This window comes from Hypomesus transpacificus, unplaced genomic scaffold (genome assembly GCF_021917145.1).
Source record: "Hypomesus transpacificus isolate Combined female unplaced genomic scaffold, fHypTra1 scaffold_133, whole genome shotgun sequence".
Classification (NCBI taxonomy): domain Eukaryota; kingdom Metazoa; phylum Chordata; class Actinopteri; order Osmeriformes; family Osmeridae; genus Hypomesus; species Hypomesus transpacificus.
This window is the reverse complement of record NW_025813709.1, coordinates 389,836-414,924: the sequence shown is the minus strand read 5'-3', so window position 1 is coordinate 414,924 and position 25,089 is coordinate 389,836. Positions and strand designations below refer to the sequence as shown.

At 49.5% G+C, this 25,089-nt stretch overlaps 1 protein-coding gene across 1 annotated transcript; it reads left to right on the top strand.

Moving 5' to 3' along the window:
• The first annotated feature begins 5,702 nt into the window (after positions 1–5,702).
• LOC124488341 (ral guanine nucleotide dissociation stimulator-like) lies at positions 5,703–23,959 on the top strand. Its single transcript, XM_047050991.1, has 19 exons — positions 5,703–6,472; positions 9,401–9,705; positions 10,106–10,180; positions 11,011–11,204; positions 11,318–11,439; positions 13,161–13,376; positions 13,516–13,619; positions 14,586–14,670; positions 14,879–14,953; positions 15,159–15,245; positions 15,378–15,410; positions 15,560–15,681; positions 18,380–18,475; positions 19,586–19,687; positions 19,753–19,846; positions 20,363–20,437; positions 21,081–21,326; positions 21,695–21,809; positions 22,121–23,959. Exons 1-19 carry the CDS (start codon positions 6,284–6,286, stop codon positions 22,294–22,296), a joined length of 2,511 nt encoding a protein of 836 aa, XP_046906947.1. The 5' UTR covers positions 5,703–6,283; the 3' UTR covers positions 22,297–23,959.
• The last annotated feature ends 1,130 nt before the right edge of the window (positions 23,960–25,089 follow it).

Here is a 25,089-nt window from a genome sequence, read left to right as displayed (position 1 = left end):
GCCTCTGCTGGCCTGGGAGGAGAGGGAGGGGCTGGGCGGGCACAGAGCCTCCGCTGGCCTGGGAGGAGAGGGAGGGGCTGGGCGGGCACCAGTCTGTCATCAGTCTCATCAGTCTGTCAGAGTCCTGAGTGATGCTTGCTTCAGTAAAAGCAAATTGAAGGGGTTTGTTCAAATGTTTCAGTTCTGTGAGGGTTATATGGATGTGGGTATAACTTGGTGCCAGAGCATTAGGGTTAGAACCCTAACCCAGAGCATTAGGGTTAGAACCCCTAACCCAGAGCATTAGGGTTAGAACCCTGACCCAGAGCATTATGGTTAGAACCCTAACCCAGAGCATTAGGGTTAGAACCCTAACCCAGAGCATTAGGGTTAGAACCCTAACCCAGAGCATTAGGGTTAGAACCCTGACCCAGAGCATTAGGGTTAGAACCCTAACCCAGAGCATTAGGGTTAGAACCCTAACCCAGAGCATTTGACTGCAGATCAAAGGGTTATAGTGGTTTCAGATTCCCACTGTATGTTAATTGGATTAATAAATAAAAAAACATTCTAAATGAACAAAAGAAAATGAATCAAAAGAAAATGATGTAATGAAGTGAATCTGAAAGACTTCCATGAGATGGTGTGTTGAGGGTGTGAATCAAGACTTGACTTCTGAGTAACTAATGTTTACCATCACACAGTACAATATCTGTGGTAAAAATATTAGAGCATACTTATTATTGAATCTCTTGTTCATTGACGATTGTTTCTTTTTTATTTTATGATTGTGGTATACTGCAGAAAAGGATGTGAATGACTGTTGTCCGCATAAATGACTATATTGATTGTCAGTTTTTTTATGTCTGTATGTCGTTTAAGGATCGTCTCATTGCTGATGTTTAACACTTGGCTTTTCTCGCTCAATATATGTTCCAGAAGGGATGAAGGGAAGCTACTCTTTCAGGCTGGTGAAAATAGCTTATTACTCTTTTTTTTATAGTGCTGTTTTCTTTGTGTGTGTGTGACTGTGTGTATGGCTACATACTGTAACTATTAAAGCCGTCATTTACATGTTTTACAAATTAAATGTGTAAACGATGATTTCAACAAATCTATATTGTGATTGTTTTGTGATGATGTTCTAGAAAACAGGCTAATGTCAATCTTCAATATACTTTAGTATAAATATGCCCTTCAAGTGTAGTGGTCTTAACTCATGTTAGGGTTTAATACGACCTCCCTTACCTGTGAAAAACGCCCGACTGGTGTTCATTGTTATAATGATGACTACCTTGTGAGGTGTGCATGTCAGCATGGTTTCCTTTCCCCCGTACGTCGTGGCAGGCCCAGGGTCTTGGCAGGTTTGAGTGTCATGCTGAACTGGTTTAGGATGCATTTCGGGGATTCAACTAGCCTACATGTGATCAGTTTTACGCTATAGTGTAGCCTACATGTGCAGCTACTACAGTAAACATGATATTGCTGACCAGCAAACGAATAGCCAACTTCTCCAAAATGATTGTCCTTGTCTCGGTACGTAACGGTCTGGAGTCGTTCTTCATACCGCTGCACGCCTTAAATCTGCCAGCTCAATGACGCGCTCCGGGACAACGTCCCCCGGTAGCCTATGGGGGCATGAGACGACACTTGTGTAGCTAATAGGTGATAAATATCACCAACAGGGTTGTCTATATTTAGACGACTGTTTAGTGACTTATTTTAGGTCCGTTTAGAGGCAGGATAATATATAAACTATAGGCACCAGTCAAGATAAGCATCAACACTGTAACGGAGCCGTTTCAAATCGAGGTCAAATCTGCCCTTTAAGGCTGCGCACGCAGAAGTGAGCCTAGCGTCGAATATCTCGCCTGTTCGGTCTAGGATTCATCCTCGAGCACGGACTGACGGAGAGCCACAGATGTACTCCATTCTGAACCGGATCTACCAAAATGTCGGAATAATGTTTGAGAATGTACGTTTTATTTGCGTTCCTCCGGGTTCGTAAATGACCAACTGGGCTCCATTGATTTGCCTGGCAGGGTACGTACAGAATAGGGTGGGCAGACCGGCATACATCTGAAGGTTCACCCCGGTCTCATCATTGCCGCGAGGCTTGTTGGTGGAGCACAGCCGACCGATTTCATGTAGCCTACCAAGATCGATTGCTGTTGATTGGAGGGATTGTGTGGTTTATTTAATCATTTTCGCCCAGGTTTCGGCTATTAAATGCGGCGACAGAGACGAGACTGTCCCTCGCCGCTCTATTTATGGGTCGGTATTTATTTCTCCGCGGAACGGCCAACACCTCAGAGGTATCATGAAGAGATAGGACTCTGACTGCACATCCCGGCGGAGACGAAGCTCGGTGAGGCAACATGAGCAAGATGTTCGAGACGACATCCACATCCAGGATATAAAAGACAACATTTCGAGGATTGAGACTGATAATGATAGAAAACGGGAAACCAATGGATATAAGCATAAAGCACGGAGAATGAGGCTAGGTTGTCTTAGTATAAAACTAGTGATATTATAATAAAATAAAATCTAACAGGCGTAATGGTGGGGTCACATATTCTACTGACAACATTTTCCGTAGCATAATAAAAGCCTTTGGTTTTGTAGTCAAACACAACCTACTGTAAGAAACGTTGACCCGAGATCGCGCCCTGTCATCTGTGGCCTCTAATGCATGTTATGATGTACAGTGCTAGCCAGAGATTATCAACCGCTTTGTCTATGCCAAGCACGTTGGTTTGGCTATTCACTTGTAGGGTACATCCCGACAACCACTGCCTCTGAGATTTATAGAGGCCTTAATCGAGGAATCCAACGGCACGTTGGCGGATTGTACAATCGTCAAACGAATTGACTGAAACTGGCACAAACGAACAGGCCTGTCGAAATAATTAGGGTATCGAAGACAAGCGTCGATTATCATTATTAAGGCGCATCTCTGGGAGCTCGTGAAGCGATGATATCACGCACAGGCGTAGCCTAATCGCTCGTGCTGCATATGAAGTGTCGCCCATTGATTTTAAAGACAGGATGGGATTAGAATATCCTACATGTCGGTGGCGGTAGGAGCATCAAACGGTTGGGATATTTAGAAAAAATACATTAGTTCATCCGCCTTCCCACGAGCCTTTACTCTCGGCGGCTCCATGTTATTACCCCACCATCCTCCTTCGGACCGACGGGTTCCTGCCCTGAATGGGAACCACATGTGGCCTACTTGATGCGGGAGCATTCTTTTAAAGACAGCACATTCCAAACTGACTCATTTGTAGGCTATAACGCGTTTACTTAACGCCCCGTCAGATTTTAAAGATTGACATTTGACAGAGGTGGATTTGATGACACACACCTGGACACCGCTGTGGTACTGTGAGGGTGTAGCTCTGTTAAACCCAGGAGATTACCCGCTGACTGGAGGTCCACGCGCATCAAGTGTGCCGTCGATGGGATTTGGGTTGTTCTGCGCAACATGTGTAGGCCGACATAGCCTCATATGTGTCATAGAGTTTCATAAGACGTCAAGATTTGCCAGGCAATAGCAAAGGACGAGGATATGAATCCAAGAAGATGATGATGCTGGATACACAGGTAAGATGGGCTATAGCCTAAGACGTTTATGTTGGCACTATAAATGGTCATATTCGTAAACAACGCGTACTGACGCAGACTAGACTACTATGTTTCTTAGGAACATTACTTTATTAGGCCTATATAGTAACACTGTCAGCCAGAGGATCAAAACATTTAGAATACAAATCACTTCAGGTCTGGCTCCTGGCCAGCTCCTTGGTGGGTTGCCATGGCACCATGGTCAGGACGCAAGCTGAGGTTCTTCTGCCTCAAAGCCAGGGAAAACGCGCAGAGCGGTGTAACCACACTGTGTGAACCATACTGATAGAACCACAATGTTAATCCTCCTAAACTTCTTTGCTATTTACACCTCCAATCTCTACATCTCACTGCCTCTGCTTCTTTAAGTGGATGGGTTTATGTGTGAGAGTGAGTGAGAGAGAGTACTACAGAGAAACATTGGCCATGTTAATGCTACAGTAACATGATACAGGAAGTAGACCAGCTGTCCCACATCTCAAGCGGGTGGTGTGGGGATCAGTGTGCTTATAAGAAGTGTGGGTGTGCGTGTGAGAGAGAGAGAGAGTGTGTGTGTGTGTGTGAGAGAGAGAGAGAGAGAGAGACAGAGAGAGAGCGAGAGAGGGAGAGAGAGAGAGAGAGAGAGAGTGTATGTGTGTGAGAGAGATAGTGTAAGTGTGTGTGTGAGAGAGAGAGAAAGTTCATGTGTGTGTGTGTGTGAGAGAGAGAGAGAATACGTGTGTGTGCACTCTTGTGTCCAGCTCCTCCCTGTGTCTGGGCCCAGATATACATGTCTGTGTCTGGGCCTGTCATTCAGGATCTAGCACAGCTTGGTGGCTGTGTTTGGCTGTAGCTCTCAGCTGGCAGAGTGTTGCTAAGCTAACAGGCCAGACAGCCAAGCCTGCTGTGGTCTCCATGGCAGCCAGCCCAGTTTACACCAGTGTGGGAAACATGAAGAAAATGACTTCTAGCTGTGACTCCAGGCCTTGCTAAACACCCAGAAGAGGTAGCATCTGGCTAGTAAGCTAGTCTGATCCATGTAGCATTATAGGGCTAGGAGCATTAACATTAGCATTATTCATCATGTGCAATCTGTATATGATAGCTGGACAATAAAGTGCTGAAAGACAAAGACCAGGTGCACTTCTCCTCGTGTCCATTAGGTGTCACCGTTTCTCTTCAGATGAGACCCCCAGAGTTGACCCAGTCTGGGGCTGTCCCACTACAGTACACACCCACTGAAGTGAAAACCTTTTATTTTGTACTTTAAGTATGATTAAGGCTGTGGTTTTACGATATCCTGTTCTTTGTTTACCACAGACAGTGTAGTTCAGATGTTTACCACAGACAGTGTAGTTCAGATGGCAAAAGAGAACCAAGTTAGTTCTATGATTCTGAAATCATTTTATACAGCATCAGCTCTTTCAGGAACAGACAGTTCCATTCTGGACAATGAAATGTCATGACTCAGGCTAGTGGTGACCAACTTCTCGGCCAATCACAGATGAGTGAGAACATCTTGAGTGAGACACCTTCCCATCAGTCTCCTCCCTGTATTAAACACCCCATAATAACCCTAACCCATAATAAACACCCCATAATAAACACCCCATAATAAACGCCTTTATGTTAAACACCTTCATGTTAAACACTTCCATGTTAAACACCTTCATGTTAAACACCTTCATGTTAAACACTTCCATGTACAAGCATAAATGACCTCTGAGATTTGCAGTTTTCCAAAGACACAAATGTTTCACGGGTTTCTAAACACCTTCTCCATGAATGTAGAGACCCCGTTTCAGTAGGAACCCAGTTTCTCTTGTACCTCTCCCTGCATTCGTCTGCCTCCCCCTCTCTGAACCCCTCCTCCCCCTCTCTGCACCCCTCCTCCCCCTCTCTGCACCCCTCCTCCCCCTCTCTGCACCCCTCCTCCCCCTCTCTGCACCCCTCCTACGCCTCTCTGCACCCCTCCTCCATTTACTGGCAGTGAGTGTCCTGGCCCAGCCCACACAACAGATGTGGAAAGTAGAGCAGCGCTGAAGAATGCCTGAGGCCCAGTCTGCTTGACTTACAGTACTGGACACACTAAACACAGATTCTTAAGAAGTTACAAGTTTGGATCAGTTACAGGGATGTGGTGTTTGAACAGTGTATGTTTTTTGCTTTTGCCTTTATTCGTTATCAACATTATTTGTTTGCATTGAATTGTTTACTTTAGTTGGGCCTATCTTTATCATTTTTAACTCGTAACCTTATGGACATTTGTCAGGGAATTCTTGTGACGCACAAAAACAATTGTAGGCTTATAGTCTACAATCAGACGTCAAGATTAGGCCTACATGAGGGAATGAATAAATAGTAACAAAAGCTAAGTTTCAGTTTAATGACAAAGCCTATTAAAGGCCTATTGTACAGAATGGGTTAGGGTCAGAGTTAGTCCAATGCAACACTCCGGTGCTAAATGACACCACAAGCTTTATAACGGGGTGGTTCTGTCGGTCGGGGGAGGAGTCGAAGAGAAAGCCTGGATGTCCAAACAGATACGTATAGGATCCATTCAGCCTTCGTGACTCACACAGATTCAGGCTATCCTCTTTGTGTGAAAAATTGTGTGTCAGTCGTATCCCTTCATGGAGTGAAAAGGTCGGTTTTCGACATTGTTACTGCCGTGGCCGTACAGCCGGTGACACCCATGGTTTATCTAACGGGAGCCCCGTGTGAGGCGCGCAGCAAGCAGGCGTCTCCAGATGGGATGTTTGACGCCACCGCCTGGAGGATCCGTCACATCTGGGAGGGGGTGAGGCTTGAGGTGGCGGGGGACGCGAGCCCTGTGGTCCTTCACAGTTTCACACAACTGGACCCCGATCTTCCGCTCTTGGAGGTAACAAAAATGCCACAAATACAGAGGCACCTTCATTTGTGTTTCTGATTGATGTGTAACACCTAAAGGCTGCTTTATCCACTCACAGGGAATAAATAGTTCAGATGCAGCCTGTGAATACATAGTTCAGATGCAGCCTGTGAATACATAGTTCAGATGCAGCCTGTGTGTTAGTAAAGCCTACAGGTTTGTGTGGGGTAGTATGCGTGCAGTCACTCCTGTGAGTCATGTAGGATCAAATAGCCCCGCTGTGTTTTCTCTCAGCAGACTCTGTTGTTGACCACATGCCTCCAGTCTGTGATGAGAAGCAGAGCTCACTGCTTTATGCTGCATCAAGTACCAGTAGATACAGTCCTAACAACAATGTAATGTCATAATAACACTTAACATATAATGCACAAAGTGTTAAACGCTTAATTGGATGTTTGTGAGGAATCTTTGATGTCCTTTTTGTAACAATATTTTAGTGTGTATGGAAGTAGAGTTGTGTACGTATTAGTGTTTATCTCCAGTCTGTTGTGCCCACACAGTCCTGTACTGCACACACACAGGTGGTATACAAACTCTGACATCTTCACTGCACACTTCCCATATTTAACCTCCATGATTCTGGGGGTTGGGGGCTGGGGGTTGGGGTGAGGCGCTGCTCTGTGTGTTCACAGTGGAGACGTCAACATCTCTGTCTGCTAGAGCTCATTCATCCCTCCCCGGGTTTCCTGTCCAGTGGTTTTCCTCAGGTTGACCGATGATCCAGCTGACCAGCTTGTTCTCTCTACAGCCAGATCTATAGACTTAGAGGAGGAACAAGTTGTGTCGTTTTCTCTGTCTTCCTTGAGGCTTTAGGTTGGTTTAGATGCAGAGGGCTGTGTGTGTTCTCCCCTAGGAGGAGGGCTGTCTCTGGTCTCCCCCAGGAGGAGGGCTGTGTCTGGTCTCCCCCAGGAGGAGGGCTGTGTCTGGTCTCCCCCAGGAGGAGGGCTGTGTCTGGTCTCACCCAGGAGGAGGGCTGTGTCTGGTCTCCCCCAGGAGGAGGGCTGTGTCTGGTCTCCCCCAGGAGGAGGGCTGTGTCTCTGGTCTGAGTAAGGGAGGGAGGGTAGCTGTGCTGATAGCTTCCTCACCACCTCTGCTTGATATCTGCGCCAGTCAGGTGCCTCTTTCTGCTGTATCTACTGCCTACCTTTTCACCCCCTGGAATCTCCTTGACTTATCTCCTGATGTATGGCTGCTGGACACACAGTCTGATCAACATACCCCAAACACTGCTGAGGTCTGGGGGGAGGAGAAGAGAGGAAATATTTGATCGCAAAGTCAAATGAAAGTTGGACCAACAATTCACTCTTGTGGTACCCCTTGTTCAGCAGCCCTCCCTGCTCATTCCTGCCCTTCATGCAGACGGATTATAATGCAGGGGTATTATTCTTTCGGATTCCTGCACACGGGCATCAGAGCTAGAAAAACACACCAAGCAGACTGCTGTGAGAATACACACCCAGCAGGCTGGAGTCAAAACACACAAACAGCAGAATAAAAACACACACACCCTTAGTGGCATCATGTTTCAATGCCTGAAAACTCCTCTTGAAGCATATGAAGCCCATGCTGGAGCACCAGACAGGAGCTCAGATGGGGACAAAAGGGTGTTTGAGTGTCCTAAAGCAGCCAAGCACAACCATGCCGTCCTGAGTTAGTTTGAGCTGCTTGGATCTATCTGATTCCCTACAGTCATGTTTACAAAGGTGTTGGCCTGATGTTTCATGCACTGCTCGAGTCAGCGGCTCAGGAGAGAGAGGGACATGTAGCGGTTGTGTACCCCTCGTGCGTTGTGTATTCATGGCACCAGTTTGTATGTAACAGATGTGGTCTTGCTCTGCCAGAGGTACACTTGGCCAATGTTCGCCCTTCGCTGGGATCGAAACCTGCCACCTCTGGCATCCCAAGCGAGAGTCGCGACCACTACCAGCTACTCCAACGAAAATCCAGCTATTTGTTGACGTGGGAGGCCTTTTACATACTTGAGGAGTGAGTGTGCAACACTCTGTCAGAGGGGGACAAATGAAGAGCAGAATGGAAGACAACAAACTTGACACCTTTGTCAGGACATGGACTTGGTGTTCAGAACGAAAAGAACAGTTTATCCAAGTTCAAGAGGAAGTTGAGAGGTTTTATATGGTATTGAAGGATGAAAAGGAAGCGGATGGGTTATGGCAGGAGATACAGGTTGACATGTTTATGGTAAGTGGATGGAAACACGTGACTGTGTGTGTGAGTGAGTGTGTTGTGCTGCTGTTGTTTAAGCTACCTCATTCCTTCCTCTCCTGAGTGAACATCCTGTTCGTTATCCAGCTCCCCTCCTCCACCAGCCACAGACTGCTGTCTGTTATGCTGACCTTGCCTTGATGTGGGAGCAAATTACGTTTTCAATAAGCGGACAGTTTTATTGTGTGAAATATTAGAAGATATTATAAATTGACCTATTAGGAAAATGTAGGTCAGCATGTTGTGAAGTGTTGGGTTGCCAGGTGATATGGGGTAGTGTTGGGTTGCCAGGTGATATGGGTGGCAGCTGTAATGATTCATTCAAGTCATAGTGTTATTTACTGTTACTACTGTTCTACTTATCTTGACCGGTATTTCCCCGTTATTTCTAAGGTGTGCATGTCGACTGAACAGGAATGTGCTGACTGGGTATTGGCTAACACAAGAGGTTAAACAAGCTACTTTTGGGCAATATCTGTCATGCCCACTAGAACCAATAACTGGGGAGTTTCCAATAAAAGTTCAAACTTCGATACTTTATCAAATAAAAAATCAGTGCATGAATAATTGCACTGATGTGATCTTAAGTTCCTATTTTAGCCTTCCAATATAATACAATTTGATATTTAACTTTGACATTGTATGTCAACATTGTTTGTGTTTGTCCGCTTGCAGAACGCGACTCAGGAGATCGGGGAGGAGGTGGAGGAGGGGGCCGTGTACTCCATCACGCTGAGGAAGCTGCAGATGCACCAGGCGCCCAGCAGGGGGCAGCGCTGGCTGGGCGCGGACGCGGATGCGGCCCTCAGCCTGTACGAGACGTGCAAGGTGCGCACCATCAAGGCGGGGACGCTGGAGAAGCTGGTGGAGTACATGATGGCAGCCTTCCGGGGGAACGACTCCACCTACGTCACCATCTTCCTCTGCACATACCGCTCCTTCGCCTCCACCAAGCAGGTGCTGGACCTGCTGCTGAACAGGTGGGCTCAGGGGGCCAGGGTGAGGTGGGGGGGAGTGGAGTGTTTAGGGGGACTGTGTGTGTGTGCGTGTGTGTGTGTGTGTGTTTGTGTGTGTGTGTAGGGGGAAAGTGTGTGTTTGTTTGTAGGGGTAACTACGTTTATGTGCTGAGGCGTTTACCAGGTATGCTAAGCTAACGTATGTGTTTACTAGCTATGCTAAGCTAATTTATGTGTTTACCAAGTATGCTAAGCTAACTTATGTGTTTACTAGGTATGCTAAGCTAACTTATGTGTTTACTAGGTATGCTAAGCTAACTTATGTGTTTACTAGGTATGCTAAGCTAACTTATGTGTTTACCAGGAATGCTAAGCTAACTTATGTGTTTACCAGGTATGCTAAGCTAACTTATGTGTTTACTAGGTATGCTAAGCTGCAACACCTCCCAGGATCAGAAGCCTACAGACTGACTCATGATGACCGGACCGAACTACGGAAGTAGGTTTAGTAGGTTTAGCAGGTTTAGCCCCCAGTCTCTCATGGCCACTGTGCTGCTTGTACATTGGCTTTGCATCTAGATACAAGGTTTATAGAGTGATTAAGCAGTCTCCATACCACTTATAAAAGACGTGGTTACAGCTCAGTGGAAGAACATTATGGTTCATGTCCCCCTGTATTTTACTTAGTTTAAAAGCATCTGCCAAATGAACACATTAATATCAATAGGTAATCAGACTGGTATGATAGATTAATCTCTCCTGTTTGGCCTAGTGGACAAGGCCTATACCGTAGCGACTAGTTGCTCCCAAGAGTACACCAGAGATTGCAGGAGACCAAAATCAAGCACATCTATAGAAATGTAAAGAACAGAAAGGATGTGATGTAGATCCTTTTACATTAGGCCTGAAGAGGCTGTCCACAGTGTGTTGGACCCATTGTTCAAACTTGAATGCTGCTCTGTATCACATTGCACACGTTGTCATCACTGACATACATAACTGACCTATATCCTTGGGAGGAAAGGGCATTTATATCTGTCCTGTCTTCAGGGTTGTGTGACTACACAGAATAAATATCAGGCTGTAAACCACGTAAACATTATCCTGTTGTTTGACTCCCTTCCTGTGTAGTCTGACTCTTCCTGTGTAGTCTGACTCTTCCTGTGTAGTCTGACTCTTCCTGTGTAGTCTGACTCTTCCTGTGTAGTCTGACTCTTCCTGTGTAGTCTGACTCTTCCTATGTAGTCTGACTCTTCCTGTGTAGTCTGACTCTTCCTGTGTAGTCTGACTCTTCCTGTGTAGTCTGACTCTTCCTGTGCATTTCTTCAGCACCATCTCGTCCATCCTGGGCGCGTGGCTGGATCAGTATTCAGAGGACTTCTGGAAGCCTCCTGAGTACAGCTGTCTCCGCCGCCTGGTCTCGTACCTCCACCTCAACTTCCCCGGCTCTGACCTGGAGCGCCGCGCCTGTAACCTGCTCGCTCACTTTCACCGCCGGCAGTTGCAGGAACCCGAACACGAGGGTGAGACTCTGCTGACCTCTAACCCCTGCCCTCTAACCCCCAGCATGACCTTGATCACTATCTCTAATGTGACCTCCAACCCCTGACCTCGAACCTGTGCTGTCATCCCTCAGTGCTGGACCATGGCCCCTACACCTTCACCCTGCTGGAGGAGAATGGCTTTGAGGATTACCGGCCAGACTTCCTGACTTTTGACCCCACCGTGGTGGCTGAGCAGTTGACCCTCATGGATGCAGTAAGAAATCTCCATCTTGTTATGAACTTAGCCTCGCCAGATCCTTACTCACACCACTAGAACGTCACTGCACCATGAAGCAATGTGTGTGTTGGTGTTTAGTGCACTGTGTGTGTTGGTGTTTAGTGCAGTGTGTGTGTGTTGGTGTTTAGTGCAGTGTGTGTGTGTTGGTGTTTAGTGCAGTGTGTGTGTTGGTGTTTAGTGCAGTGTGTGTGTTGGTGTTTAGTGCACTGTGTGTGTTGGTGTTTAGTGCAGTGTGTGTGTTGGTGTTTAGTGCAGTGTGTGTGTTGGTGTTTAGTGCACTGTGTGTGTTGGTGTTTAGTGCAGTGTGTGTGTTGGTGTTTAGTGCACTGTGTGTGTTGGTGTTTAGTGCACTGTGTGTGTTGGTGTTTAGTGCAGTGTGTGTGTGTTGGCTCCATTCATTGTTTTGACACATGGGGCCAACCCTAACCCTAACCCTAACCCATGGGGCCTCATGTAGAAAGGATTGCACAGCTTTCATACCATACATGTATAAAACCGGTCGTACGCCAGTTACGGTAAAATGGCTAAACACGCAAAAAAGATAAATCACAGACTGTGAGATTGAGGTTCTGATAACAGATGTGGAGGCGAGAAAATGTGTAATGTTTGGCGGCCCGTCTTCAGGTATTAGTGACAAAAGAAAGTCGGCGGAGTGGAAAACTGTGACTATTTGCGCCCTTTCTTGTTTTTAACCAGAAGCACTTTGAGATGTAAAGTGCATTACAAATAAAATTATAATAATAATTATTATCATAGGGCCATAAATGCTGTGGCTTCGGAGAACCGGATCATGGCAGAAATTAAGAAGAAATGGTCCGATGTAAAACTTTAAATTAAGAAACGAGTGGTGATGCATTGTAACAGCATGGCAGCTATAGGGCTAGAGTGACATGCATTTCCTGAGTGATTTTGTTGTTCGTTTGACACTGTCAAGTTTAACATAAGTTATTAAGTCGTGGCGGATTAAACAGAAGGCTATATAGCATTTCCCGTTTTGGGTTTTGGCATTTTGATGTGATCATCCACATTAATGATCAAACTTTTATTTTAATGTTTTTTGAATAGTCAACGTCATAAACGTAGTAGTGGAAACTTTATTTTGGCATGTTTGGTGAGTTTCGGCACTTTTCAGTTAGAATTCGCCAGACAAGCTACAGAGAGACTCCAGACAAGACTTTGCAGACGGCCCGCACATTCTCACGTCAAGTAAATCTGAGCCTAACCCAAAACTAACCCTAACCCTTATACATCACAAAGCGGGCGCGAAATCCAGCGTACGCAAGCTTTTTGTGTGTACGCAACGTAGATACATGAGGCCCCAGATGTTTATTTTTTCACTTCCAGCCATTCAGTGGATTAAATGTATTTTTCCAAACCTGTCAAGTGTGTTGAGATCCATTCCCCCCTCTCCCCCTAACCCTAACCCTGGTGCTCAGAGATGAGCAGCTCCGTAGCCTGCTGGATAACCAGGAAGTTACAGGAAGATAACTCAGGAAGTCTCCCTCCTCTCTCCCCCTCCTCTCTCTCCCTCCTCTCTCCCCCTCCTCTCTCTCCCTCCTCTATTCCCCTCCTCTCCCTCCTCTCTCCCCCTCCTCTCTCTCCCTCCTCTCTCCCCCTCCTCTCCCTCCTCTCTCCCCCTCCTCTCCCTCCTCTCTCTCCCTCCTCTCCCTCCTCTCTCTCCCTCCTCCCTTATACAGGAGCTTTTTAAAAAGGTGGTTCCGTATCACTGCCTGGGCAGCATCTGGTCTCAGCGCGACAAGAAAGGCAAAGAGCACCTAGCTCCCACCATCCGGGCCACCGTCACCCAGTTCAACTGTGTCACCAACTGTGTAATCGCCACCTGCCTGGGTAACCGCTTGCTGAAACCCACACAGAGGGCCAAGGTGGTGGAGCGCTGGATCGATGTGGCCAGGGTGAGGCGCTGGTGTTACATGGTTTATATTGTCTCTGGAGCCTGCTTTATCATGTAATGTGTTCATTTAAAAACACGTCTGTCTCAAGCCCGTCACGGTTATGAAGGCTTTTATTTGTTATTTTTGTATTTTGTTTCAGGAGTGTCGTATTCTGAAGAATTTCTCCTCTCTGCGGGCCATCCTCTCAGCTCTGCAGTGCAACCCTGTTCACCGGCTCAAGAGGACCTGGGATGAAGTGTCTAGGTATCATAGCAGGGTAGCTAGCACTGGGATGGTACATAGCAGGGTAGCTAGCACTGGGATGGTACATAGCAGGGTAGCTAGCACTGGGATTGTACATAGCAGGGTAGCTAGCACTGGGATGGTATATAGCAGGGTAGCTAGCACTGGGATGGTTCATAGCAGGGTAGCTAGCACTGGGATTGTACTTAGCAGGGTAGCTAGCACTGGGATGGTATATAGCAGGGTAGCTAGCACTGGGATGGTTCATAGCAGGGTAGCTAGCACTGGGATGGTTCATAGCAGGGTAGCTAGCACTGGGATTGTACATAGCAGGGTAGCTAGCACTGGGATGGTATATAGCAGGGTAGCTAGCACTGGGATGGTTCATAGCAGGGTAGCTAGCACTGGGATGGTTCATAGCAGGGTAGCTAGCACTGGGATGGTTCATAGCAGGGTAGCTAGCACTGGGATGGTATATAGCAGGGTAGCTAGCACTGGGATGGTTCATAGCAGGGTAGCTAGCACTGGGATGGTATATAGCAGGGTAGCTAGCACTGGGATGGTATATAGCAGGGTAGCTAGCACTGGGATGGTTCATAGCAGGGTAGCTAGCACTGGGATGGTTCATAGCAGGGTAGCTAGCACTGGGATGGTATATAGCAGGGTAGCTAGCACTGGGATGGTTCATAGCAGGGTAGCTAGCACTGGGATGGTATATAGCAGGGTAGCTAGCACTGGGATGGTATATAGCAGGGTAGCTAGCTCAGGGTGGTTTACCAGATATTACGTTATTTGTTGAGCTAGTCGGGAGCAAGGCCCAGACCTGAGCAGTGTTGTCTGACAGACCTCTCTTCTCTTCCTCTCTCTTTCTCTTTCTCTTTCTTTCTCTCTCTCTCTCTCTCTCTCTCTCTCTCTCTCTCTCTCTCTCTCTCTCTCTCTCTCTCTCTTTCTTCTCTCTCTCTCTACTATCTCAACTCTCTCTAACAGGGAGAACTTCCGGATATTCCTTGAGCTATCGGAGATTTTCTCAGATGAGAATAACCACTCGCTGAGCAGAGAGCTGCTGGTGAAGGTACCAAGACTGTGTGTGTGTGTGTGTGTATGTGAGAGGATCTTACACCTTACCTTAAGGATGTTATGTGATATGGTATAATAATATAGTATATCGTTGCCCATCCATATTACAGACATATCCTACTTCCTTCCTAGGTCCTACCAGTCACATTAATCTGTATTTATCTGTGTCTCTATCTGTACCTGTGTCTCTTGTCTCTCCACAGGAGGGAACATCTAAGTTTGCCACTCTGGAGATCAACCCCAAACGAGCCCAGAAGAGACAACAACCCAGACACCTGGTAAGGAGGGAGGGGGGGCCCGGGGGGGGGGGCCCAGGGGGGGGGGCCGGGGGCGGGGGGGCTGTGTCTGTGGTCACGGGGACAGATTAGCTCTTTCTGTCCACAGTTAAGGAGCAAACTGCCCTCAAGTGCGCATTGTAGGAACTGCTTGTTTCTTTTAGTCTAATGTGAAGTTCTCTGCTCTGCGTGTGTGTGTGTGTGTCAGAGTGTGATGCAGGGCACCATTCCCTACCTAGGGACGTTCCTCACAGACCTGGTGATGATGGACACGGCTATGAAGGACTATCTGGACGTGAGTCTCAACAAACAGCATCATATTAGAATAATATACACAAGATACTGATATTAAAACAGTGTCATGTTGTTCTTCTGTGACCTGAAATACCAAACATCCTGTTCTGTTGTTCTGTCTTACTGCTCACAGGGAGGGCTCATCAACTTTGACAAGAGGAGGAAGGTAGCCTGCTGCTCTGGACCACAGCATGCTGGATGTATATCCATAGATTATAGAGCTGCTGGATGTAGATCCATAGATTATAGAGCTGCTGGATGTAGATCCATGTAGACCTGTGACCCCCTGACCTGTGACCTCCTGATGTTCTGCAGGAGTTTGAGGTGATCGCCCAGATCAAGCTGCTGCAGCTGGCCTGCAACAACTACAACTTCACCAGGAACACCCGCTTCAGGGAGTGGTACTCCAGCCTGGACAAGCTTACAGAGGCAGAGAGGTGAGAAGGGAGGAGGTAGGAGGTGGGAGGGGAGGAGGTAGGAGGTAGGAGGTGGGAGGGGAGGAGGTAGGAGGTGGGAGGGGAGGAGGTAGGAGATGAGAGGGGAGGAGGTAGGAGGTGGGAGGGAAGGAGGTGGGAGGGGAGGAGGTGGGAGGTGGGAGGGGAGGAGGTAGGAGGTGAGAGGGGAGGAGGTAGGAGGTGAGAGGGGAGGAGGTAGGAGGTGGGAGGGGAGGAGGTGTGAGGTGAGAGGGGAGGAGGTAGGAGGTGAGAGGGGAGGTGGGAGGTAGGAGGTGGGAGGGGAGGAGGTAGGAGGTGAGAGGGGAGGAGGTAGGAGGTGGGAGGGGAGGAGGTAGGAGGTGAGAGGGGAGGAGGTGGGAGGGGAGGAGGTAGGAGGTGGGAGGGGAGGAGGTAGGAGGTGAGAGGGGAGGAGGTAGGAGGTGAGAGGGGAGGAGGTAGGAGGTGGGAGGGGAGGGGAGGAGGTAGGAGGTGGGAGGGAAGGAGGTAGGAGGTGAGAGGGGAGGAGGTAGAAGGGGAGGAGGTAGGAGGTGAGAGGGAAGGAGGTGGGAGGGGAGGAGCTAGGAGGTGGGAGGGAAGGAGGTAGGAGGTGAAAGGGGAGGAGGTAGAAGGGGAGGAGGTAGGAGGTGAGAGGGAAGGAGGTGGGAGGGGAGGAGGTGGGAGGGGAGGAGGTGGGAGGTGGGAGGGAAGGAGGTAGGAGGTGAGAGGGGAGGAGGTAGGAGGAGGGAGGGGAGGAGGTAGGAGGTGGGAGGGGAGGAGGTGGGAGGTGGGAGGGGAGGAGGTAGGAGGTGGGAGGGGAGGAGGTGGGAGGGGAGGAGGTGGGAGGTGGGAGGGAAGGAGGTAGGAGGTGAGAGGGGAGGAGGTAGGAGGTGAGAGGGGAGGAGGTAGGAGGTAGGAGGGGAGGAGGTGGGAGGGGAGGAGGTGGGAGATGGGAGGGGAGGAGGGAGGAGGTGGGAGGGGAGGAGGGAGGAGGTGGGAGGGGAGGAGGTAGGAGGTGGGAGGGGAGGAGGTGGGAGGGGAGGAGGTAGGAGGTGGGAGGGGAGGAGGTAGGAGGTGAGAGGGGAGGAGGTAGGAGGTGGGAGGGGAGGAGGTGGGAGGGGAGGAGGTGGGAGGTGAGAGGGGAGGAGGTAGGAGGTGAGAGGGGAGGAGGTGGGAGGGGAGGAGGTGGGAAGTGGGAGGGAAGGAGGTAGGAGGTGAGAGGGGAGGAGGTAGGAGGTGAGAGGGGAGGAGGTGGGAGGGGAGGAGGTAGGAGGTGAGAGGGGAGGAGGTAGGAGGTGGGAGGGGAGGGTAGGAGGTGGGAGGGAAGGAGGTAGGAGGTGAGAGGGGAGGAGGTAGGAGGGGAGGAGGTAGAAGGTGAGACGGAAGGAGGTGGGAGGGGAGGAGGGGAGGACGTAGGAGGTGAGAGGGGAGGAGGTAGGAGGGGAGGAGGTGGGAGGGAAGGAGGTAGGAGGTGAGAGGGGAGGAGGTAGGAGGTGAGAGGGGAGAGGGGAGGAGGTAGGAGGTGGGAGGGGAGGAGGTAGGAGGTGGGAGGGAAGGAGGGAGGAGGTAGGAGGGGAGGAGGTAGTAGGTGAGAGGGAAGGAGGTGGGAGGGGAGGAGGTTGGAGGGGAGGAGGTGGGAGGTGGGAGGGGAGGAGGTAGGAGGTGAGAGGGGAGGAGGTAGGAGGTGGGAGGGGAGGAGGTGGGAGGTGGGAGGGAAGGAGGTAGGAGCTGAGAGGGGAGGGGAGGAGGTGGGAGGGGAGGAGGTGGGAGGGAAGGAGGTAGGAGGTGAGAGGGGAGGAGGTAGGAGGTGAGAGGGGAGGAGGTGGGAGGGGAGGAGGTAGGAGGTGGGAGGGAAGGAGGTAGGAGGTGAGAGGGGAGGAGGTAGGAGGGGAGGAGGTAGGAGGTGAGAGGGAAGGAGTTGGGAGGGGAGGAGGTGGGAGGTGGGAGGGAAGGAGGTAGGAGGTGACAGGGGAGGAGGTAGGAGGTGAGAGGGGAGGAGGTGGGAGGGGAGGAGGTGGGAGGGGAGGAGGTGGGAGGGAAGGAGGTAGGAGGTGAGAGGGGAGGAGGTAGGAGGTGAGAGGGGAGGAGGTAGGAGGTGGGAGGGAAGGAGGTAGGAGGTGAGAGGGGAGGAGGTAGGAGGGGAGGAGGTAGGAGGTGAGAGGGAAGGAGGTGGGAGAGTACGAACACCATGCTAGATCTTCTTGCCTCCTAGGGTGTCCGGTGAGAGAGTGCTAGTGGTAGACGGGTTGAAAGACAGAACAGGGATAGAGACGTCCAGACGACCTCCCCTGCTGTCCTGCCTCTACACATGTTAACCACCCCTGCTGTCCTGCCTCTACACATGTTAACCACCCCTGCTGTCCTGCCTCTACACATGTTAACCTCCCCTGCTGTCCTGCCTCTACACATGTTAACCTCCCCCGCTGTCCTGCCTTTACACATGTTAACCTCCCCCGCTGTCCTGCCTCTACACATGTTAACCACCCCTGCTGTCCTGCCTCTACACATGTTAACCTCCCCTGCTGTCCTGCCTCTACACATGTTAACCTCCCCTGCTGTCCTGCCTCTACACATGTTAACCACCCCTGCTGTCCTGCCTCTACACATGTTAACCACCCCTGCTGTCCTGCCTCTACACATGTTAACCACCCCCGCTGTCCTGCCTCTGCACAAGTTAACCTCCCCTGCTGTCCTGTCTCCACAGCTATAGCCAGTCCTGTGAGATTGAGCCTCTGTCTGAATCTGCCTCCAACACTCTGAAGGCCAAGAAGAACACAGGGATAATCAAGCGTTGGAGCGAGTGAGTCTCTCCCTCCTCATCCTGTCATCTCTCCCTCCTCATCCTGTCATTTCTCCCTCCTCATCCTGTCATCTCTCCCTCCTCATCCTGTCATCTCTCCCTCCTCATCCTGTCATCTCTCCTTCCTCATCCTGTCATCTCTCCCTCCTCATCATGTCATCTCTCCCTTCTCATCCTGTCATCTCTCCTTCCTCATCCTGTCATCTCTCCCTTCTCATCCTGTCATCTCTCCCTTCTCATCCTGTCATCTCTCCCTCATCATCCTGTCATCTCTCCCTTCTCATCCTGTCATCTCTCCCTCCTCATCCTGTCATCTCTCCCAGCTCATCCTGTCATCTCTCCCTCCTCATCCTGTCATCTCTCCTTCCTCATCCTGTCATCTCTCCCTCCTAGTGTTGCTTTCATCAAAGAAAATTATGACTAAATATCAGCGTCAACGAACCTTTATCACGTGACGAAATCGAAACGAGACAAAATGTTATAACGTTATTACGTCTCGTTTAGTCGCGTTATTATTATTAGCCAACTCTTTAGACGTTAGCTTTAAACGTCTGGAAGGAATGGAAGGAGTGCTTGAGCACCCCTAAAAAGGGTCTAAAATCACCACTGGTGCTAAGCATCCCTTGTTGGCCATAAGTTTGACAAAATAAGACTTTGATGCTCAGACTTTTAGTTGACTGAAACTTGACTAGACAAAAAAGAGTATGAACATGGCAAAAACGAATAAAAACTAAAATGACAGCTTGACTAGACTAAAACTAAAATTAAAACAGGCTGCCAAAAACAACACTACTCCCTCCTCATCCTGTCATCTCTCCCTCCTCATCCTGTCTTAAAACCTTCCTGGTTCATACAAAGCCACTTGTTCTGGAAAATCTTAATTTGGATTTTATTTTATGATATTGTCCTTTTGAATATCATCCTCTTTCTACCTCTTCTCCTCTATCCCTCCCTTCCTCCCTCTCACCCAACTCCCCCACCTCTACCCCCCCCGCCACCCCCTATCCCCCCTCCATCACCCCCTATCCCCCCTCCATCACCCCCTATCCCCCCTCCATCACCCTATCCCCCCTCCATCACCCCCTATCCCCCCTCCATCACCCCCTCCAGTCGCCAGCCAGCCAGTACTGAGGCAGGATCCAGCGGCTCCCACTCCAAGTCGTTCGACCAGCTGCGCTACGCCTCATGCCTGGGGGGAGGGGGGGAGGGGGGGGGAGGGAGAGAGGGGAGGGGGGCAGGGATAAGGGGGAGGGGGGGAAGGAGAAGGGGGAGGGGGCAGACTCCCTGAGTGTCACCTCCGCTGGCTCTAGCAGCTCTGATGTGGAAGAGGTCAGCTTCATCTCACACTCACCGGACGCCCCGGAGCGCAAGGTGAGGGGGGCCTGGAGGAGACATACACATACACACACACACATACATACACACACATACACACACATACATACACACACATACACGCACACATACACACACATACATACACACACATACATACACACATACTGGTAGAACTACATACCATACAAGACACATTGAAATAAATACATGCTAGTAGAAATATGTACTAAACTAGATACACTTATATACGTACATATCTGTGCTTGTGTGTGTTCCTTTTAATCGCTGTCTGCTAAATGACTAAATGGAAATGTATCTTCTACCTTGTGATTCATCATTTATAAGATGTAACACTGTTTAATCGTATACACCATTAAGATACTATATCCTGCACATGATGCTAAATCCCGTCAGATTGAGGAGATGTAAGGACAGCCGTATCATTCTGTAGCGCTGCCCCTCATTGTAGAGTCAGTGCAACTCTCCATCCCGCACGGAGGCCATATTTCAGAGCCACTGGTGACTGCAGCTTTTAATTCCCTTTTGTAGACCTCCACGCCTTCCGTAAAACATTCCAATTCCGCGTTAGGAAAGTGTGGCCCCTTGCCTGACCTGGCACCCACGGTACTGCCTCCTCGTCCTGTACCACTTCCTGTTTCACTTCCTGTTTCCCTTCCTGTTTCACCTGTATTAACTGGACCCATTTCACTTCCCCACTGACCATGGATTTTCTGCTGTATCATTTTGTGTGATTTCATCCACATCTTAGTGGCAATTTTGTTGGATGTGTCATCGGTGGTGATCCATTTAGCTTTGTTTGGTCTTATACATTCTGGTTGTGGCTGTGTGGTGTGTCTCGACTGAGTTCATCTTCATACAATATTCTGGGGTTGTTGTGGGTGGGTTTTGCATCCTATCTAGTAGTCAGGTCAGTTGTGACTGTGTGCTGAAAACATGCCGTTGTTTGGATTCTGGTAACAATCTGATAGTAGGACCAGGCCTGGTGATACTCTAGGTTGATCCTGGGACCAGGTCTTGGTCCAAGATCACAACCATTGATTAATTTGGAGTATAGCTTTACAGTCTCTGCTCTGTGGGGGCCCTGAGGTTAACACTCATCAAGAGTAAAACAACCACTAGACATTATTCATTTCCATGTAACAGAATGACAGAATGAGAGAGTTGAAGAGAACCCAGCTGTGTTGTCCAGGATGTGAGTGTATCTTAGCTGTTGTCTGACCGCCTAACCCTAACCCTCCTCTCCCAGTTCTGGGAGTCGACCTCCCTGTCATCGCTGGACGCGTCCGGCCTGGGCTCTGGTTCCGGTTCCAGCAGTGCCTCCTCCTCCTCCATGTCCTCCACGCCAGGTTCCCGCTCACACAAGCGCTCCGTCTCTGGGGTGTCCAGCTACTCCTCCCTCTCCCTGCCACTCTACAACCAGCAGGTGGACGACTGCTGCATCATACGGGTCAGCCTGGACGTAGACAACGGAAACATGTACAAGAGCATCCTGGTGAGGAGGGGAGGGGAGGAGAAGAGGGAAGAAGAGGGGGAGAGGAGGAGAGGGGAGGGAAGGGGAGAGGGAGGAGAGATGAGGGGTGATGAGAGAGTAGGAGGAGAGAGGAGACTCAGTGAGATGGGGAGGGGAGGGGAAAGAGGGAAGGAGAGGGGGAGGAGAGGGGAGGGAAGGGGAAAGGGAGGAAAGATGAGGGGTGATGAGAGAGGAGGAGGAGAGATGAGACTCAGTGAGATGGGGAGGGGAGGGGAAAGAGATAGAGTGAGGAAGGAAGTTGTGGAAAAAGATTATCTCGTAATAGGTTGTGATTGGTGGTTTTTATGAGCAAGCCAATTCTAATGTATGTGTGCCTCATGTGACCCCAGGTGACCAGTCAGGACAAGACTCCGGCGGTGATCAGGAAGGCGATGGTGAAGCACAACCTGGACCGTGAGAGACCAGAGGAATACGAGCTGCTGCAGAAGATCTCAGACGAGAAAGGTCTGACCACTAGGGGGCACTGTACCCACAACCATCTGTTATGAAGACATACATCTGTTATTAACAACATTCTGTCAATGAAATAGATTATTAACACCATATTTCTGTTAACAACATGCATCTGTTATTTGCAACATAGATCTATAACTAACAACATCAATCTATTAATGAATTCTGTTATCAGCAACGGATATCTGTTCTGGACATTAGGTGATTTAGTGAACTTTAGTTCTGATTCAGTCCTGAGACTGGTAAAGATGCTTGTGTTCCAAGACAAGGTGTCATCATGTATGTCCCTCCGTCCTCCTCAGAGCTGAAGATCCCCGACAACGCCAACGTGTTCTACGCCATGAACTCGTCCGCCAACTACGACTTTGTCCTAAAGCGCCGAGGGTTTCCCCGGGGGGCCCGGCCCAAGCACGGCTCCAGCTCCACGCTGCCTCGCATGAAGCAGAAAGGCCTGAAGATCGCCAAGGGTATCTTCTAACCGGGCCATGAAGAACCAGCAGCTGGAACCCCCGAGCCCCTCTGTCTGCCGCGAGGGGGCCCTGGCCGGCAGAGCCTCCTGCCTGGAGTCACAACCACAAGCCTTCAGGGACTCATGCAGGATAGAGGACACTCACAGCCAGACAACGTTCACAGCTTACAGACCCAAGGACCCACGTGGCTCTTTATCAGTGCAGCCAGCTGGAGATACTGATGTGTGTTCACACCTGGTGTGTGTTCACACCTGGTGTGTGTTCAGATATTCTGAGGAACTCCTGAAGCTCCAAGCTGAGCTGTGGACTCAGCCGCTGTGTTGATGCAGCTGTGTTGATGCAGCTGTGTTGATGCAGCTGTGTTGATGCTGCTGTGTTTTCTGCCTGGTGGAGGGATCTCCTACAGGAACGTAAAGAAGGACACGTCACTAAGGGTACCGATACGGACTGGACTGGTCACAGGGCCATCTTTGTTCGTCCCTCTGTCTGGAACGCTGTCTTGTTCCAGACTTGGTTTCATTTTGACCCAAAGGAGCATTATCGCCACAAACACTCACTAGCTGCTCCTGTCACTGCTGCGATGCGGCCACCTGCATTTACATAAACTGTCTTTCTAAAATGTTGGTGCTATCAAAGCTACAGCTGCCAGCCAGCCCACCACCCTTCACTTGTCAGGTTTCACCTCTCTGTTAGCCTAGAGTCAGAGTAAGAGAACTAGCTCCACACGTGTGAGGAGCCGGCCTTGCCTCTGGGCTGCAGCTGAGGAGCCGGCCATGCCTCTGGGCTGCAGCTGAGGAGCCGGCCTTGCCTCTGGGCTGCAGCTGAGGAGCCGGCCATGCCTCTGGGCTGCAGCTGAGGAGCCGGCCTTGCTTCTGGGCTGCAGCTGAGGAGCCGGCCTTGCCTCTGGGCTGCAGCTGAGGAGCCGGCCTTGCCTCTGGGCTGCAGCTGAGGAGCCGGCCTTGCCTCTGGGCTGCAGCTGAGGAGCCGGCCTTGCCTCTGGGCTGCAGCTGAGGAGCCGGCCTTGCCTCTGGGCTGCAGCTGAGGAGCCGGCCTTGCCTCTGGGCTGCAGAGGCAAGGCCTCTGGGCTGGGTAGGATGGTTCCTGGCTCTGGTGATCTAGACATGCTGGGCATTATCAAACTGGCCACTGGAGACAAAATGCAGACTCTGGGAGCCAACATGGCGACTGTTGAACCAGTCATAAGGCGTGGGTCAGAAAACACTAAAGGTTTGTAACTGACAAAATGATGACAGTGCTCTTATATTTTCAGAAAGTTATTAGCTCAGAGCCCTGAACCACCTGCCATTAAGCAGGAGAACAGTCCAGAGAGATCCTGCTTTCTGTCAGGTGACCATGGGGTTCCTGTCAGCTTAGAAGGAGTGAGGTAAATGATGTTGAGTATGTGATGTCTGTTCAAAAAAAAAGGGAAAGAGAGAGAGAGAGAGAGAGAGAGAGAGAGAGAGAGAGAGAGAGAGAGACGGGAGACAGAGACGGGGAGACAGAGACGGGGAGACAGAGGGACATGAATGTTGTATTGCGTACTGAAACCGTTGTCTGTGGTCCAGTTTTTTGTGTAACAAAAAAAAGACCGTCACCTGAGTCTGCCAAGCCAACCCTAACCACCTTTCCATCCATCCATAATCTGGACAGCCGGACAGGGCTGCAGTGACATCATAGAGGGCTGCAGTGACATCACACTGGCACCTGTGGGATTGTGGGTATTGTTATGTCCTCTGTCTGAGAGAGGGGAGCAGTGTCCTGGTCTGCCATCCCAGTCTATTTCCCCCAGTATCCAGTAGGACCGGCACTGCCAGTATCTCAGCACTTTGTCTCCAGTCAGTGTCCCTGTTGTACTGTCACAGCTTACATACATACAGTACAACAGCCAGCCCATCCTCATCTCTCATCTAAGGTTGCTTCAGAAACTATAGTGACTGTTTGACAGTGACTGTGTCAGACCCTGTGTTTCAGGATCAGCAGGGCTCTGTGGCAGCCCTGACAGTCAAACCAAATGACCCTGTTAAAGATCCGTCCATGAGAACACCCTCAGCTCAAACAGAACCTTCTCCACCGCTGCAGGAAACCAGAGATGAAAAAACAAGCATGGTTTGGTTGTTGGAGGGAAAACATTTGAGATGAATGGGTATAGATTTTTTGTTATATTCACTCACTTAGGAATGGACATATTCAGTTTATATAAAACTTTTCAGTTTACGTTAATCACACATTTGGTTTCAGACTAAGTTGAGGTTTAGAAGATGTGTCAGTCTCTGTTGCCCATGCATATCAGTTATATCTGAGCGGCTGGGGATAAAAGATGTCAACATTTCAGGTTTCACAAATGTTAGTAATATTGTGTACTTTGTCTGTGTGTGAGTGGGTATGTGACCTTGTCTGTGTGTGTGAATGTGTGTGTGACCTTGTCTGTGTGTGTGCATATTGTGTTTGTATTTGAGCGTGAGACAAAAGTACTTTCTGCTGTTTGTATGTGTTGTTATGGTAAAAAGGGAAGGGCCAAAGATTGCACAGATCCTTCTGGAACACGTGTCAGAAGCACTGCCTGGTCAGAAGCACTGCCTGGTCAGAAGCACTGCCTGGTCAGAAGCACTGACTGGTCAGACACGACTCTTCATCCTACAAACTCTTTGTGCCATCACTCTCCGCCACTCTTAAGACTCTCTGTACTTTCTATCGATTACACGTTTAATGTTTTTTCTATGTTGTTTTTGTATTTTTTTGTATTATAAAAGATTGAACATCCTTTGTACTTATGATTTTTCATTTTCTCCTGTTGTGTGTGT